Source organism: Acinonyx jubatus, chromosome C1 (assembly GCF_027475565.1).
Source record: "Acinonyx jubatus isolate Ajub_Pintada_27869175 chromosome C1, VMU_Ajub_asm_v1.0, whole genome shotgun sequence".
Lineage (NCBI taxonomy): Eukaryota > Metazoa > Chordata > Mammalia > Carnivora > Felidae > Acinonyx > Acinonyx jubatus.
Window position 1 is genome coordinate 187,760,862 of NC_069381.1, and position 18,736 is coordinate 187,779,597.

Below are 18,736 nucleotides of genomic sequence, written 5' to 3' on the forward strand. Positions count from 1 at the left end.
ATCCTCCTCAAGCTTCAACCCAATAGCCTTCCTTCCACTAAATGCCAAAATAGGACCGAAGGATTTCTCGTGTTATGTCTCACTTCACATGACTAAACCATTATGGTTGTTTTTGTTTTACCCTGTTTCGTGTAACCTTAACCTCATTTTTTATGTGCCTCCCTCAAAATTAGATAACAGAAATGAAGAGATTTCTTTCTTGTTTGGCCTTTCCTGTAAATCTCATTTCCAGATTTGCTCCAAATTAGGGTAAAGGTTAAGTGGAATGGGAAAACAAGAGGAAGGGAGGGGCCGTTACGCTGAGGCAGTCCACTCAGACATTGTACAGCTCTGATTGTATGCCCTTCTCGATCAATCCTGTTGCCCCGCCATCTCTGTTTCTTCGTTCAGGAGCATGTGCTCCTTTGAGTGGCCTCCATGGTCCTGCACGGTCAGCGCCCTCTCCAGCAGGCGGCACGGGCAGGGCATCTCCAGGGCATTAGCTCTCCAGAGCAGCCTTCCCTGCTCACCCTTTCCCCCCACTGTCTGCAGAAGAACTTCCACGGACCATATGCTACCAAGTTAGTCAAAGTTTATCAACTTGTCCACACGATTTCTCTCCCAAAGCTGCACAGTTGGTCCCATTGTCCATTGTATGCCTGCTTTTCTCATTTCTTAGGAAAGTTTTCTTTTTTGTATTTTATTCTGTTAAATTTGAACATGGATCTCAGATACTTACTACCAACAAAACTCTTTAGTATTTTCCTTTCCTATTTTCGTGTCCTACAACTGTAGTCTAGAGATCAAGTAACAAAGAGGAGCCTGGTAGAGAGACCCAAGAGCCAAGGTGCATAAAACCAGAATTTGGGTCACTTTGTCTCTGACTTGCTTTTGTGACTTGGGCAAATTGCAGCCCTTCCCTGTTTCAGTTTCCTTATCTGAAAAATGCAAAGTAAAATGTTGATCTACTTCTTGAGTTCTTTGACTTCTAGAGATAATTTATGGAAAAATTCTCCAGGAAGGGCAACTGTAGCTACTGGTACTTCTGTTAAGTTTATTAGCAACAACAACATCATAAAATTACTAAAATTGCACCTGTGCCTCGTAGTGAGAACTTTCTTCCCTAGTGTGAAACAGGTATAAGGCATGTCCCTATACAGACTCTCTGTATTTTGAGTGTTTTTCCCTTGAAGCTGCCTGTTGGGGAGATGCACTGTGGTCCCCCCAAGTTGTTTTGGCCGCAGACCTGCCACCATTAATGAAATTACCAATCATTTATCTTAGATAGAGAAAGCACACAGCGCCATCCCAGTTTGCTAGCTACCATTGGCATCCCTAGCTTGTGAGATGCTTCTGGTTGCAGATGACTAGTACCTAGACGTGATGTAAACTAGAGTCTGGGCTGCCTGTCCACATGTTGAGGTTCTGTGCACTTTGCAGAATGTGGTTTCCTGAAGATTCTGGGTAAAAGTAGTAATCAGTCAGAGCCAGTGTGCAGAAAGCTTGACAGTCTCCTTTGTCATGCTTTTTTGCCAGAAGACATCAGTGCAAATTGGCCCTTCTCTGCACACCTCTGTGTTCTTCTGCAGACTAGCAGACTAGCAACTTTTTGTTTGTATTAGAGAAAATAACATGAGTTTTTTTGTTTTGTTTTGTTTTGTTTCCAGCACCATTCAACAGAGTTAGCAGTAATATCTAGGAGACGCATTACGGCTGTCAAACACACAACATTTAAGCATGATGTCTCTCTGTGCCTGAAAATGCAAACCCTTGTTTCTAGTGATGTGACCACTTCCTTCTGCTTCCAAATCCCCTTTCTTTGAGCCAATATGGTCCCTGCCAGAGAAAATGGCAGAATTGGGCTAGGTTAGCATGCTTGCCAAAGATTTAGGTAAGAGACATTATACAAATGTCTAAATTATTGCAGCTTGGGACTCTGAGATTTCTAAAAAACACTTTCACACAGTTCATTATTGTTAGTATTCGTGACTATTTGATAAGCTCCAGAACCTTTTTCTGCCATAGAAAATAAATCATTCCTAATGGCTGGGGTTTTTTTTTTCTTTTTTCTTTTTTTTCTTTTTAAATGTGAACTTTTCCTGAAATAGCCATACATCATCACCATACCTTTCTCTGTTTAACACTGTTTTTCTTTCCTCTGTCCTAGGATGGTCGTCTGCGGATGAATGACCAGCTGATTGCCGTTAATGGGGAATCTCTTTTGGGAAAATCCAACCACGAAGCTATGGAGACACTGAGGCGATCAATGTCCATGGAGGGAAACATTCGAGGAATGATCCAATTGGTGATTCTGCGGAGGCCAGAGAGACCAATGGAGGTGATGCATGTCTTTGGTTCCCTCTGCAGATTGCCCAAATGGCCCCCTAGGGTATGCAAACTTCCATCACTAGTATCATACTGATTCTGAAATTGGAAAAACCTGCCCCCGAAAGGCTCTGATGGATTTATGTGTGGCTATATGTTATAGGTATAACTAGAAGGTATAAAAATGTTCATACAAGGTAAGTAATTTATCAAATGTAACAGGTCCATATTTTCTAGATTTTCCCCCAGAAATTTCTAGAGATTTGGACTTTATGAACAAGGCTTTATTCATATAATAAACTGTTAAACTATGTAACATCTTTATATACTTTTTGATTGATGGGCTGATAGTGTCTATACTTTAGAAAGTTCTTGATCAGATATATATAGTGCTTAATATGAAGATTGTTGTAATGCGCTCAGCTCTGTATATTTTCCCCCATAATGTGCACATGGATAATATAGACCTGGGACTTAACTAATTTAAAACTTAAGCTGTTAAGCAAGCTGCTTGCTTCGTGGTATTAAATAAATGTTTTTAATTTAATAAGCATTTTTGCAATATTTTATCTGATTTTTCTATGGATTTTTTTAATATAAAAATATTTTTTACCTAGACGTGAAGCGTAACCATAAAATATTCTCGAATGCCAGTACCCCTAAACATTTCACTTACATACAATTATAATATCTATGTATTATACAATTATTAAATTATACAATTATGTTAGTATATTTATAATAAATATAAAATATTCCTAAAACATTATTTTCTCTAATATATAAAACTAATTACTAAATACTCCTGAAATATATTTTAAGAAAAGATAAGGAGAAAACGGTTGATCATAGTTGAGTTAAGAAAAACATAAGCATATCACACAAATATTCTCTGAGGACAAGTAATATTTGTGTAATCTGGTAATATGCAAAGTTAACATAGGATGCTGTGAACAACACACTCATTTAAAATATTAGTTTTAATAAGTTAAACTTAAAAATTAAAAAAAAAGGATTTTTCAAATTAAGGCATAGCGGAAGGAAGTTGAAGCTCATAGCAGTTAAAAGCTTAGGCTCTAAAGTTATGGATCACTTGAGTAAAAATCCCAGGTTGTCCATTTTCTGGCGATGTGAAGACATACATAGTTGAGTGCTGAGTGCTTACAGATGACAGATACTGTTGTCTATTTTGTCCCTTAATGTATCCTCATTTCCCAGCACACAGTAGACACTTAATAAATATCGTTTAATGAATGAATAAAAGATGCATCTGAGACCTACTGTATCTGAGGGGGTCAGCTGAAGTAGTAAACTTGTAAACTATATCTCACTTTGTTATATTATCAGCTATCGGAAGAGAGTAACTGTACCTTTTTACTCTTCTGTACATAACCTTGTAAATGTTAAATAAATGTAAATTGGCCAATTACTGGAGACTATATATAATGAGCCAACTCGTTTTCAACATTTGTGTCTGCCTAAGTGACAGAGAGGCTTCCATGAATATTTAATGGATTTTACTTATGTACATAGTTATAAAACCCTTATCTTTTGCTTCCATCCATGATGGAATTGGCTCCTTTCTGGTTTAATGTGATTCTTACTCTGGAGCCTTGGGATTCACGGTACCAGTTGTCAGGGATGGGTCTGAAGGATGGTCTGTGGGCCCCTAAGCCACCCCTTCTGTGTATCCGTGTATTACGTCTTCCTTAAGATTTCTTGGAACAAAGATATTTCAAGTAAGAGAAAAGTCCAGAAGGTGCTGCTGTAGAGTACCATACCTGTACAAATAACGAAAAGTTAAGGAAAAAAGAAAAGAAAAAATGAATACAGTTGTTAGAAGTTGTGTCCCCCACCTCTCACCTTCCCTTATTCCATGTGTTTCTCTAAAACAGGTGTTTGCCTAGTGGGTGAGCATTCTGTAGTTTGGCTCATCTAGTTGAGTCATTTTAGCATTTGCATTCTCCTTTACGGCAGGTATTTCCATGTTGATTCTCGAGCTCTGGGGTGGGTTGACAATTATTCCATCAGAAGAAAGAACTAAACTTTTAGTTTGTTGCCCATCCTCAGAAGTGTCTTATTAATAAGTTCACTAGGAAATTAATTGGGAATTAAGAAATGGGACAAGGGGTGCCTGGGTGGCACAGTTGGTTAAGCGTCCGGCTTCAGCCAGGTCACGATCTCGCGGTCCATGAGTTCGAGCCCCGCGTCAGGCTCTGGGCTGATGGCTCGGAGCCTGGAGCCTGTTTCCGATTCTGTGTCTCCCTCTCTCTCTGCCCCTCCCCCGTTCATGCTCTGTCTCTCTCTGTCCCAAGAATAAATAAAAATGTTGAAAAAAAAAATTAAAAAAAAAAAAAGAAATGGGACAAAAAGCAATTTTTACGAGGACATTTAAACAAGATCCCTTTTCAGTTTCCCTAATATTTACATGCTTTCCATGGGGAACAGACAGGCACTTGATTCTCTCAGCTACCGAGAATCTCTGTGGTACCCATGAAGATTAAAGAGCATTTTTTCTTATAAAGACAGCAGCCTCTAATGTACAACTAATCTTTATTAAATTGGAAAAAAAAAAAAAAAGTCTGCAGCTATTTGACCTCCCAGCTCTGTGTTTTACTGTGTCACAGCGTATGTTGTGCACTCGTGTTTTTGGTGTCTTCTCCTGTGGACCAGCAGTCACCCTCAGGTACAATAAAAGCACCACAACCTAGAAAAAGGTCTCAGCACCGCTCATACGTGCAGGCAAATCAATTAGTTAGATTTGGCAAGATTACCAAAATGGTTACTTGAACATTATATTGATATAAAAAAAATGAAGAAGCTACTTAAGAAAAGTCAAAATATATAGTTGTTGGAGTATTTTCCCACATTACCCAGATGTACAAGATACGTAAACAGTTTTGATGAGGGCCTCGTGAAGAATACATAATGAGTCCTTGATTGGATCAAAATCATTTGAAACAGAAACATGTTTTTCAAAGGATGAGCTTGAGGTTCAATTGTAATTCTATTTGAGCCTAGAGACTTGGTATTAAAAAATGGGTTATGACCTGTTTTTTTTTTCCTCTTCCCCAAAACATTTCCCTCCCCGCTCCATGCTCATCTTGGTAGAAGGAGAATATGTTTAAAAATCCATTATATTTTTTATTGGCTGGGACACTAATGGAGGGCTCCACGACAGTGCTATTTTACAGGCTGAATATTCTAATTAGGCTGGTTACTGATCAGTTGTTGGGATATCGATTGGGTCATTTATCAAAGAGCTGGGAAAGCAGAATTTTTGTTGTTGTTGTTAAAGCACAAGGCTGTGCAAAGCGAGCCCTGGCCCACCTGCCTGCCTGGGCTCCAGCTTTAATTTAGGAGGAGTTTGGTTTGACTAGCAGTACAGAGGCAGAGGGTAACCCTGGCTGTGGGAAAAACGTTCTGAGCCTTGACAAAGAGCTAACAGGGCTTCAGCAACTGAAAACATTTTAATTATTAAGAATGCATAAATCGAATGTTTTAAATATTTTGTTTAGGATACCGAATGTTTGTAACTAAGAGGAAAGTATAATCAAATTGCTTGGACCAGATGCTTTGCTCAGAAGGAAAGAGCTCGCGGGTGGGGGGGCGGCATCAGATCCGTGTTTCTGTTTGGGTGAGATCCTCTCACAAACGGTCAAAGGCACAACCATGAGATGGCTTCCGCATGACTTCCTTGTGTTAGGAAGGCACATAATATGAGCCACAGCAGAACCCAGTTCTCTGTGCCTCAGTCCTTTTGAACAAACAGCTCTCTACACCTGGCCCCTTTCTACTGCCTCTTCACACCTGTGTAACATGGCTTGTGGGGGTGTTACTCTGGCCATTTTGAAGACACTGTGAATTTGTTTGCAGGCCATCAAAATCAAAATTGGAGGGGAAAATATCAAAAAGCGGGGGGGGGGGGGGGGGGGAGGGGGAAGCTCAGGAGAACCACTGTCTGGCATTGTCACAGGGTTTGTTTTAGCTCCTGGCCTAAAGACCTAGTATCGCAGTGGGACACACTCATGGCATTTCAGTGACAAACCTGCTTAGGTTCTGACTTGTCCTAGAGCATATGCACTTAGTCACTGAGGGAGAGAGCGAGGAACCAGCTGGTTGGCAGAAAAACACCCTTGGCATGAGCTGTATTGTTGCCACGAGCTGTGGTCCCAGATGGAGGAAAATTTGAAAGAAGCCAGTTGTAAGTGGGGGGAAAGAATAATCAAGTTAATCCTCTTTTGTGTTGGCTATGAGTACTCCTAATCCTTAGCACCACATTGTCAGTATTTTTTTTATTTCATATTCAAAGATGTTTTATTAACCGATAGGGCCATTTTGAATTTTCAGTCGAGAATTTCTGTGCAGTAGACTTTTGGAGGATGGTTCATAAACTGATCATTCTACCTCGCTTTCATTGACCAAGTTAGAACGTATTTCAAAAGCAAATATAATTTTTATTTTCGTCCCTTAGGAGCCTACAGAATGTGGGGCATTTTCTAAGCCATGCTTTGAGAATTGTCCAAACGCTATAAACGCCTCCAGGAGAAATGATCATAGTTCATTGCATCCATTTGGCACTTACAGTTCACAAGACAAACAGAAAGGTAAGAGTCTGTCCATTTCCGCCTACTACAAACAGTGTGAGAAAATACAAGACTATCTTTTTTATGAAAAGAAAAAAAAAGAACAAAGGGGGGTTAATTAGACTAAGTGCAGACTTTGTCACCCTGAGTCATGAGCACTGAGAGGTGATGGGTGGGAAAGCTGACTCAGAAGTTGTGAAGCAGATTCCTGGCATTGCCTCCAGTCTAAATGACAGTTTCTGTGCTTGCTGCCCCAAACATGGAGGATTCTGTATAAAACAAACCATGCCTGGAGAAAAAGAAATGGCAAAGTGTTATTTTTTTTCAACAATCTTGTAATGTAAGAAGTTACCTAATGTAGATAACTATTAAACTTAAAAAAAAAATGTATGGACAAGTATTAAACCATAAAATGGTCATATCACGATTCACAGATTTATGCTTGACTCTAGAAGAGTGTGGTAAATACCATAACCGAGATCTTTTTGTTAACAGTTAGAATGTTCTTATTATTCCCTCCCTATGTTGTCTTTCCCTTATTATGCTGTACTAGTAGACCTCTAGATATAAAACATTTGGACTTTGTTTTTTTGGTCTGAGGGCGAGAAGGAGAGAGAGAGAGTGTGAGTGTGCGTGCGCATGTGAGTGGGGGAGGTGCAGAGAGAGACGAGAGCAAGAGAGAATCTTAAGTAAGCTTCACACCCCACGCAGAGCCCGGTCTTGGGGCTTGATCTCACAACAGTGAGATCATGGCTTGAGCCAAAATCAAGAGTCAGACTCAACCTGCTGAGCCACCTAGGCGTCCCTGGACTTTTCTTTGTTTTTAAAAAATCGTACTTTAGGTCATCAAGAAAATAAAATTTTTTTAATTTCCCTGCATCTCCTTTCTTTCTAATAACATTAAGTTTTTGTATTGCAAAGGCAATACATATTCATTACAGAAAATTTAGGGAAAAGCAGTAAAAAGAAAATTTAATATTACTCATACTTCTAACTATCAGAGATACTAATCGATAACATTTTTGCATCTATATTTCAATTCTTCATGCAAATATGCATATATAAAATAAGATGAAAATGATATATACTATATATAATGTTTAGGGAATTGCTCTTTTGATTAATAACACATTATGATCATCTTGCTCTGTCGTTGAATATTTTACAGCATCACATTCAGTGGTTGCATAGTAATCTATCGAATGGAGGTACTGTTTGTGTAATCGATCCCTTATTTACATCTAAGATGTCATCCAAATTTAACTACATGAGAAGAATATCTAAACTCTGAGAACTCCATCAGGACAGGCTTGTACATGTCAGATTCCTCTAGAATTTTTTCATCAGAATAGGACGTTGGTTTTTCCTCTGATTCTGTCTGTTTTAGTGAGAGTAGCAGCTACAGCTGTGACCATTTATTAAGTGTTTACTGTCTGTTAGATTCTGTGTTAAGCATACCCACTTACATACTTACCCACTTACATACATACCCACTTACATACCCACTAGAAGTGGGTAATACTGTTATTATAATTACACTCACTTTACAGATGACAAAATTGAGAGTGAACAGTTTACCCAAGACTACATACTTGATCCATGCAGATCCTGGATTCATCCCTTATCTCTCTGATTCAAGCTCATTCCCTAAACCCTGGCATGGACCCTGTCTTACATTGGTCTCTTGAAATTGTTGAAGTCCTTTCACCTGATACCAAGAATGTCCATTAAAAGCTCGCTTGACTTTGTATCAGATAAAGAAATACTCAGTATGTCTTTTCTCATCTTCTTTAAGAAATTAAAATTTGTTTTGACAAAGCGAGATCTCTTCCTGAGACCTTAAATCACAGTAGCAGGAGAATCTGGGGAAGGAACAACAAGTTTTACACAGACTAGCATTCTCTCTATCATGCCCATATAATGATCAAGAACATTACCATCTGTATTAAAATATCTAGCCTTTACATAATTTGATTGGCATTTAATTCTCAAGCAACATGTGATAAGTGATAATCCAAGTTCAGAGTTTTATTCCTAATTATACCACTGACATCCAAAGGAATATTGGCACATAAGCTCCCATCGTGTTTCATTTTTTTCAAGATTTTGTTATAAGTAATCTGTACACCCAGCGCAGGGCTTGAACCCACAACCTGAAGCACAAGAGTCTCATGCTCCACCAGCTGAGCCAGCCAGGCGCCCCTCATTTTTAATAGCTATAAAATATTGATGCTGAAGTGATAATTATGCAGAGTATTTTTAGAGGACATCAAGATACCCAGGGAAATCGGATAGTACCTCCAGAAAGGGTAGCAAAGGCCAAAATAATGAAACTATAGAACTAGTTAAGTGTAAGTATACACCCAGAAAAAATATATATTTATTGGTTTAAGAAAAAATTTTTAGTGTTTGTTTATTTTTGAAAGAGAGAGACAGAGACAGAGCGTGAGCAGGGGAGGAGCAGAGAGAGAAGGGACACAGAATCTGAAACAGGCTCCAGGCTCTGAGTTGTCAGCACAGAGCCCGACGCGGGGCTCAAACTCACAGACCGTGAGATCATGACCTGAGCCAAAGTCGGATGCTTAACTGACTGAGCCACCCAGGCGCTCCCAGAAAAAATTAAAAAAAATTTCAGTAATAAAGTCTAATCAAAGAACTTGCTAACAATAAAATGGCATAATACTTTGAAACTTCAATAGAATGTTTTGAGTTTGTATTTCCACTGAACTATTAGAGTCCTTTGGGTACACATAGCCATAGACAATTACTGGGAGTCCCTGTTCTCTTCCTTTTGAGACATGCTTCCAGGTGGAACACCTTATTACACCAGCGAATAACCACACAGGTCAACTATCTACAAGGTTCCTACTCCACTTCCTTCCCCCATGTCAGTTTTCCAAGGTGACAAAAAAAAAAATTCAGTTCTTTCAAGAAGTGACTGCAATGAATATTATTTTTTTAAAGCAGCAAAAGCCTATTGTTATTTCCGTGTGGATCTGTTATACAATACTCAGTTAAAGAATTAGGCCAATCAAGGCATTGACTCATTACATTTTAGTTGTAAGAGGCCAGTAGATGAAATTCTCTTTTATGTAAGCCTATTGATATATATATATATATATCAATTATATCTATATAGATATTATATAAGCCTATATCTATATATCTATACATATATAAGCCTATTGATATCTATGTATCTATATATAGATATATCGATATATTAGAATTTATAAACATGGTGCTATAGAATAATATCGTAATCATCATCTCTTTGTAATATGAAAAAAATTAAAATTTTGAGAACCATCGAGAGTTTCTGAATTTCAGATGCATGTGAGGTAGCAGTAGGCCACGAAGGCTCATGAAACCTGAGTGAATGTTGACTCAACCCTACCAAGTGTTTTAAGGAGCCGCTTTAGAAAAACAAGATTGAGTTGACAAAGTGTAATGTCTAGTGAGGAAAGGAACTGTTACAGCCAAAACATTAACTTTTTTCTTCCCTTTTTCCTTTCCTTTGTATATTTAAAAATCCAATGTTGATATGTGTGTTCCATCTATTTTTGTAATAATAGTACATACCACCCACAGTTCTACGGTTATTTTTTTATATATATACATATTCCTGTCAAGCTGTTACATGGAAAAGGCATTTTTAGAACTAACATTTGTGGAAATCGTAACATCGGAAAATTCACCTTTGTGTTTGAGAATTGCTAGCAATGGCTGCACTAGAATAAGTGTGGTCCTCCAAGATGGGAATCAGGATGGGGGCTGTGTCCCTCGGGTCTACTGCAAAATCCTATTAAGCATTTGAATGATAGTAAGGAACATGAACTACCAACACTGTATTTTCTGAAGCGTTTTGCCGGAAGATCTCACCCTGGCCAAGTCGTAGTCAAGTAATAGTAATAAGCACCATTTGCCTCTGGTTTGCTATTATCTCTCTTTCCATTGCTCTGGTTTCCCCTGTTGTGCTCTACTCCTGCCTCCCCTCACCTTTCAGCTCAAGTGTACTCCAGTCCCATGCGTGAGTCACCCATTGCCCCAAGTCTGCCCTAGACCCAATGGAGGCTCCCATAGATATGCCATCCCCACCCCAAACCAAGCCCTTTGGTTCTGTATCCTCTCTCACTGGGCCCAGGTTACCTGAAGTCCTTTGAGGAGACACATAATGTATAATTATTCCTAATGTGCCCTCTCTGGGGAACTAGCATATGTCCACCCCTCTATAGTACATAAGCCACTACCTTTGGAGTCATGATTAGAAATTGAAGTATACTTTTCAATTTGCCTGATGTTTATCGGATACCTCCATTTTGCAGAATAGACTCTCAGAGATGCAAAGATGAATACAATGCTGTTACAGCCCTCAAGAATAGGCTTTAAATTTTTTTAATTATAAAGAAATCTAAAGCAAGGATCATCAAACTTTAAAGGACCAGATAATAAATACGTTAGGCTTTGCAGGCCTAGAGATCTCTGTTTCACCTCTTCAGCTCTGCCACTGTAGTGCAAAGGCAGCCATGGACAGTACGTAAATGAATGAGCATGACTGTTCAATGAAACTTTATGTATAAAACCAGATGGCGGGCTTGTTTTGGACCAGAGCCACAGCTTGCTGAGCCCTTGTCTAAAGTTGTAATCTCTTTTACTCTTCTTTTTTGATTCCGTAAAACAAGTAACAGTCATAAAAAATGATTAAAATCAGGGCCCTTGGGTCATGAATGAAGTGGTGACTAGAGGGTGCACTGGCGACATTCACCGGCGTAAAAATAGGGTGACCGTCAAGACTTAACCTTGTACGTGTGATGAAATCGAGAATTTTTCTTTTCCCTTTTTTTTTTTTTTTGGAGAAAATAATACCAGACTGTCACATTGATATAGGGTTAATAGAGGTGTTTGGGCCAAGAGGAAAAAAATTCCTTATGGCATCTGAATATGTTTAAAAATGTACCAAGGATAAAGGGTCAACAAAGAGGGTATTTACCTCTCTACCTACAGCTACTTTAAAAAACATAGATTGTTCACGTGGATAAAACAAAAATTAAAGGTAATGGTTGTAATAAAACTTGAAGAAGCCAGAGAAAATGCTGAAGAAGATGAAGGAGAGGAGAAAGAGGACAAGGAAGTTTCTCCAGTCAGAGAAATAGATACATAGGTGATAGAGTGATAACTCATTGCAAAATCAGCATATGATAAATGTTATAAGTGGAATTATTTCCATAATAATAATAGATAAAACCCAATGTCAGTGAATGAAGGCAGTGGAAGTATTTTTCTTGTCTTATCACAGCCCAGTGAGGCAGAAAGATGGAGGCCGTGCTCTGTGCAGTGACTGAGGGTCCTGGGCTCGTTCCATTGGCAGCTGGGCCATTTTCTAGAGCCTCAGCCACTCCTTCTTGCAGTTGGTAGACAGGAAAGGTGGAGAGAGTGCACCTTCTTACCCATTGAGACTGGGGATGACAATGACCAGAACAATTCTCATTCTATTGGAAAGACCTAGTCTAGGTACAAAGAAGCTGGAAAATGAGGTCTGCATGTGCAGGAAGAAAGAAATGAGGTCTGCATGTACACACAGATACAGTGAGCACGAGTATTCTCTGTCATTATTCTAAAAGTATTGACAGATCCCAGAGAAATAGTAAAAGTTTCATAGAGGTGATGATATTTGAGGTGGACCTTGAGAGAAGGGCGGGACTTTGATGGATGGGAGTGGATTTTCAATTATGTAAGCAAACACACTGAGGCAGGAAAGCCCAGGTTGTGGTTGGGGAACAGTAAGTAGTCTTGGGTAGCTAATGTATAATAGGAAATGAAGTTGCCCACAAAGGGCACAGACCTTCTCTAGGCTATTGTGTGCAACTGAGAGGTTTCTGAGAGGGCAAGTTACCTGATCACAGCAATATTTATCACCAGTGTGAAAGACGGGGTAGGAGGTTGAGGGTAGAGAGATTACAGCCTGTGGAAAATGTCCCAATGTGTCCCTTGTCCCCAATTTACAGTGTATTTCTTCTGTTCCTGTCAGCAAGCCTCTGGCTGCATGACTCCTGCCATATTACCAAATCACTAGATCACTTGGGTGGAGAGCAGTACAGGGGGACAGTGATGGCTGCCTTTGCTCACCATGCTTCTATACCTTGGTCACCCTGCTTTTCAGATCTCCTGCTTTAAGCCTCCTACCCAGGCACATGCCAGCACTGCTAGAATTACCTCCATTTTATACTAGTCCCTGGGGCAGAGTTTGGAGCAGGTTTTCCTTAGAACCAATGAGATGTATATGCATGTATACAGATATATAATACAATAACATATAACACAATGTAAAACATATATAACATATAATGGTATGCAGTAATACATGTAACATATAATATACAGAGTAATATATAATAACTAATATAATGAGATTGATTACAAAGGATTGGCTCATGATTATGGAGCCAGGCAAGCCCCAACATTTGTAAGGTGAATGGGCAATCCAGAGACCAAAGAGAGACAACAGCATAGTCACGATCTAAAAGCCAGCAGACTCAAGACCCAGAAAGAGTCAGTGATTGGTTTTGGGTCCAAGGGCAAGAAAATGCCAGTGTCTCAGTTTGAAAAGAGTCAGGCAGGAAGAATTCTCTCCTCAGAGGAGGACAGTTAGCATTTTGGTTCTATCCAGACCTTCAGCTGATTAGATGAGTTTCACCCACATTAGGGGGGACCCTCTACTTTACTCTGCCTGCTGATTTAAATGTTAATCTCACCCCAAAACAACCTCCCAGAAATACCCAGAATAATGTATGATTAGATATCTGGGTACCCTGGACCCAGTCACCAGTCAGGTTAACATACGAAAGTAACCATCACATCTGGCATGTGGGCAAGTCAGGCAGGTTCTGTTACCAGCAGCCTTTCGTAGGGATAGAGACCCTGCAATCAAGCAGGGTTCCAGCAATCAAGGACCAACAGGGTTCCGCCTTTTACTAAATCTCATTGTAATAGATATGCAGTAGAGTTTAGAATGTATAGAATAATAATCTTTTTGTTGCTTATTAGCACTTTGCATTTATAAATCTATTTGAATATGCACCGTCTTATACAATCCTTATACTCCTCTAATGAAGCTATTCTCATCCCCACTTTATAGATTTAAAAAACTGGGGCTCAGAGAAGTTGAGTGGTTGGGCCAAGTTCATGCAGTTGTGGGAGCCATGACCGGAAATATGGTGGCCTTGCTGCATAGATTTTTTTGCTTGCCCAGGACACTCTATCATGCTTTTCACACATGAGTTGATGTTGGTAATGATGACGAGTATTAAATGACATAATGAACATAATACTTAGCATGATGTCTAGTATACAGTAGGGTCCCAACAAACTTGCTTGTTATTAGTTGTAGTCATATTCAGGATACAGGTCTAAATTTTCTAGAGTAGAATAGATTAGAAAAGTATACATCTTAAGTAGGAGAGAAAACCAGGTCTGACCCTAGTCTTTTGCCTCCAAGGCCACAAACCCATGTATTTCCATTGTGGCACAGATGCAAAAATAGTATTTTTTCCCCTCTACCGTCTCTAAAGGGTGAGTAGATGTACAGTATCTCGTGTCTTTTTTAAGTACTTTTTGTCACTAAGGCCAATAACTAAATCTCCATATGATCCAGAGTATTCACTAGAGAGTCTTGTTTACAGAACCATTAAGGCACGGAAGAGATGGCTTTGTTAATCTTCCACAGAACACCAGTCATGAGCGACTGTCAGCCTTTTCTAGGCGGGAAAAGATATTCAAGATGCACGGTCTTGACTTGCCATGGGTTGCCAGCAGGTCACCAGCGTGAACACCCATTAGCAGGCTTAGATTTCCTCACACAGGCTGCATGAGCTCTCGTACAAATCCTTCACTTCTGTAGGAGGACTTATTTATTTCAACGTTGGTTTATGTGTTGGCGAAAATTGCATCTGTGAGGTGGACTGAAACAAAACCAGGCACTGAAGTTCTGCCTCGAGCTTACAGCTTCATTGGTTCATTGTTTTTTAGAGCTATTGCTTCCCAGTGACGGATGGGCCGAGGCTGAAGTACCACCTTCTCCACCACCACATCCCGTTCTGGAATTGGGCGCTGAAGATTACAGCCACAGGTATTGATAAAATGATATATCGTAAATGTTCCTCGTTACGGTGTTTCTGCGAAAACCCAGCCACCCTATTTTAACTCTATTTCTTTCCAGAATGGAAATCTCATAGCATCTGTAATTCCTTTTCAATGAAAGCTTCTCATAGCTGAAATTAATAGCTTAGAGTATTCATATGTTGCTTCCTGGAATTTAAAATTCGTCATATATTATAAAATATTTAAGGGAATGTAGAACTTTCTTTTATCATGTTGAAAAACCAGAGAGCTCAAAAGGTTATATGGGAAGGTATAAAACAAAAACTGAGAGGACATAAAGCTTAGTTTTTATTTTTTTCTTCACTTGTAATTGGTGAACCCTAAAGGTATTTTAAAAATAAATGTTCCAAGAAAGTTAATGGAATCTAAAAATTAAAGCAACACCATATATAATCTAAAATATTGAAAAGAGTACCCAATATTATATCCACTCTGTAATAGAAACCAAAAAATCAATAATTTTTAGGATCTCACAAGCATAAGAGAGAGAGATTTAGTAAGTATACACACCATCTGACTAGTGGAATTCATAGATTTTGTTCTTCTGATGAGTTTTAAAAATCATTAACTTGTCCCTTTGCTATTTTCTGTATTTATTATGGCTGTTAAAAATTGTGTATTTTATTCCATTCTATGTCCCTTGATAATCCTGTGAAATTTTTTCATTTTTCTTGCAGCAATGCTGGTGTCATTCCTATTATTCTTTTTATTACGATCTGCTAAAAATAAAGCAACACAAAAAGAGTATAGCTAACTCTATTAGCTGGAAGCTTACCTATATTTAGCTATCTCTGATTCCTATGTTTTTGAAGTCAGCTATCTTACTCAAATACAATTTCACCAACTAGTAATGTTCTAGATCAGTTTTCCAGGGGTTTCTTGGAAGAAAATCTGGACATGTTTAATTGTGTTCGTTCATTTCCATTGCCTGCCTCAATCCGGAATCAAAAGTGACAGTTTTCTGTCATTAGAAAATACATTAAAAACATAATTTCTTTCATTCTCCTTTACTGTTTATCCTGCGTGTATGTGAAAAACTGTTGGGATAAAGCAAAGATGAATCAGATATAAAACCTACCCTCAAGAAGATGGTAGGCCAGTAGGTAAAAATGACAACTAGTGCACAAGGTACAAAGTGATATTTGCCAGAAGGTATAAAATGCTCTGGACATCCAAGGCAGAAGACAGGAATCAGGGGAAAATGTTATGGGAAAAATGGCATTTCAGCCTAACCTTAAAGTATGAATTGGAGGCGGACAGGAGAAAAGCCCAGGAAGGAGGTGACTTTCGGAGAGAGGAAAGGGTAAAAGGAACAGCATGGAAACTGGGAAAGTAAGTTGGTTTGTGCATCTTGTATCCTGGCTGACTGGCCAGATGATGGAGCCCAGAGTGCAAGGGTAAGGAATGCAGATACGTTCGTCAGATAGTAAAACCTTGTTGCAAGGTTTCAGCAGACAGCATGGTAAGACCTGGGTCTTAGTTGTGTACACGTATTAGGTAAATGGAGAAAGGTTAATATCCATTGGAAGCCAGAGATTCTTTGCAGGTTTTCGAGGGCAGTAGCCGTGAAAGGTACTAAGGAACAGTGCTGGGGAGGGGAGGGAGAAGCTTTCGGATGAGAAACCTCTTCAGGTGAGAGAGGGCCTCAGAGATATTGCAGAGATGGAATGATTGGGAATTGACAACTCCCTTTTTGGCTGCTTCAATGTCTCCACAGATTTCTTCTGTTGGCGGGGGAGGGGCGGTGACAATATCAAGTTGGGTGAGTTCAGTTGTGGATGGGGAAAGCCATAAAAGAGGATAGTCTGGGGACTGGCAAAAGAAGAGAGGGCTTGAATGAAGAGAGGAGCAGCATGGCTGGAGAGAAAGGGGCAGAGCCAAAGACATTTTTGAGGTGGAAGGAACAAAGGTAAAGCTTTGAAACTCTTCCCCCGGGATCTCGTGACCTGCACCATCCTGCAAGCTGCTGTGTTGCCTAGGTGACCAGTAGCAGCAGGGGGTTTGGGATGTGTGGAACTCGGGATGGAGGAAGGGTTGGAAGGGAGCCAGGAGGGCTGAGCAAGGGAGGCTGCCCTGGCTTTCAAAAAAAAAGTTAAAAGCCCTCTAAAAGGGAAAAGTGGTGCTTTAGGGATGCAGCCAGTCTTGTGAAACAGAAAACGACTCTTGCATGAGAAGTGAGACACAAATGTGATCCAACTTAACGCCTGTGTCTTGAACCAAAAAGACATCAGGAGTTTCCTGAACTTGTAGTATTATGTCATCAATTATTGGACAAAACTTGAGAATACGTGTGTCTAAATAAAAAATAAACGTAAAGGAAGTATATTTTCTGCTGTGATATTTCAGGGTGGTTGTAAGGCAAATTAATAACAGAATATATTCAATTTTATTAACAGTTTCAACAACATTTGGTTATTCCCTACATGTTTATATTTTTTCTGTCTGCATACTCTCTGGGTTCTCTGTCTCTGCCTCTCCCCTCCCTCCCTGCTTCCTTCCTTCCTTCCTTGCTTCCTTCCTTCCTTCATCTACTCTTACGCATAGTAGCCAGTTGTTGAAGCCCTATTCATGGACACCTGAGACTTCAGAATTTTTTTTTTTTTTTGCCATACCTCTCAAAGTCTTCTCCCCCTTCCTTTTTATTTCTGACAGTTCTCCTTGAACATTCATGGCTGGGTCTTATATGTCTTTTACGTTCCCGATTTGTCACCATATTCAGGACACTAGCATATGTTTCACGCTACCTTTATTTATTCATTATGCAGCATAATTTGACATTGAGTATCATTTCTATTTGATAGAGTCCCTGGTTGTTGATGCTGAAAACACGGCCTTTATTTAAAACATGTCTTTGGCCTGTCAACTTGCAGCTTCCCACTACAGCCACTCAGCCATGAGCACATGCTACCTTTCTTCAAAATTAAAACATGTCCTATTTTAGAGTTAACCGCTGTGTCACCCCTTCCCTCCAAACACTTTCAATATGTAGCATAAAATTACAAATGGTTTCGCTGGTCTCACTTACATCTCTAAAATATTTTCGCATTAATTCAGTACTACACTTCATTGTTTGTACCGTATGCTCACCTTGACTCTAATCTTGCAACTTCTCCTATTACACTTACTTCCCTCCTTAAAGATCAGCCTTATTTTGCCTTATTTCTTCTTTGGCATCATGGCAAAATGGGCCCTTCTATAGAAGGTTCCAAACTGTGCACTTGGTCCCATTCAAAGCAATGGCAACAGATGTATGAATCACTATGATCAATTTAATGGATAGATTCAGGTATAGATAGTGTGCGGACATACACATGTGAACATTTGTTACATTCATTTGTAGAAAGCAGCTCTTTGTTTCTTTGATCAGCCTGCATTATATCTAAACATTTGTACCAGAAAATTCACTTTAAACAGATCCTTACCTGATGTTGCTTAGCAAGTGGCATTCCACCTTGCTGCTTAAAACGGGGATGGGGATAACTGCTTCCCGAGAGCCTCAAAAAATCTGAATTCTTACGTTTAATATGTCAATTAATACTTAGTTTGGTGTAAAGTAAGACAATAAAACAGGTTAACCAGTGTGTTACTCAGCTGGGTACATTCCCCTTGTCTCCCTGGAGCAGAGCACTTTAAATGCAGTGTGACCCAAGTTTTAATGAGGAATATTCATGTTGGTCCTAAACCACCTC

General features: G+C 39.4%; 1 protein-coding gene across 9 annotated transcripts in view; it reads left to right on the plus strand.

The window, feature by feature from the left end:
- The window catches only part of PARD3B (par-3 family cell polarity regulator beta), a 997,127-nt gene that overhangs the window by 596,653 nt on the left and 381,738 nt on the right, over positions 1–18,736 (plus strand). For 7 of the 9 annotated variants that reach the window (XM_053215665.1, XM_053215667.1, XM_053215671.1 and 4 more), the window contains 3 exons: positions 2,147–2,368; positions 6,779–6,911; positions 14,916–15,015. In XM_053215665.1, the coding sequence (XP_053071640.1) occupies positions 2,147–2,368; positions 6,779–6,911; positions 14,916–15,015 (455 nt within the window). The remainder of the gene's footprint in view (positions 1–2,146; positions 2,369–6,778; positions 6,912–14,915; positions 15,016–18,736) is intronic. The other 2 variants (XM_015074145.3, XM_053215668.1) reach the window with 1 other exon arrangement.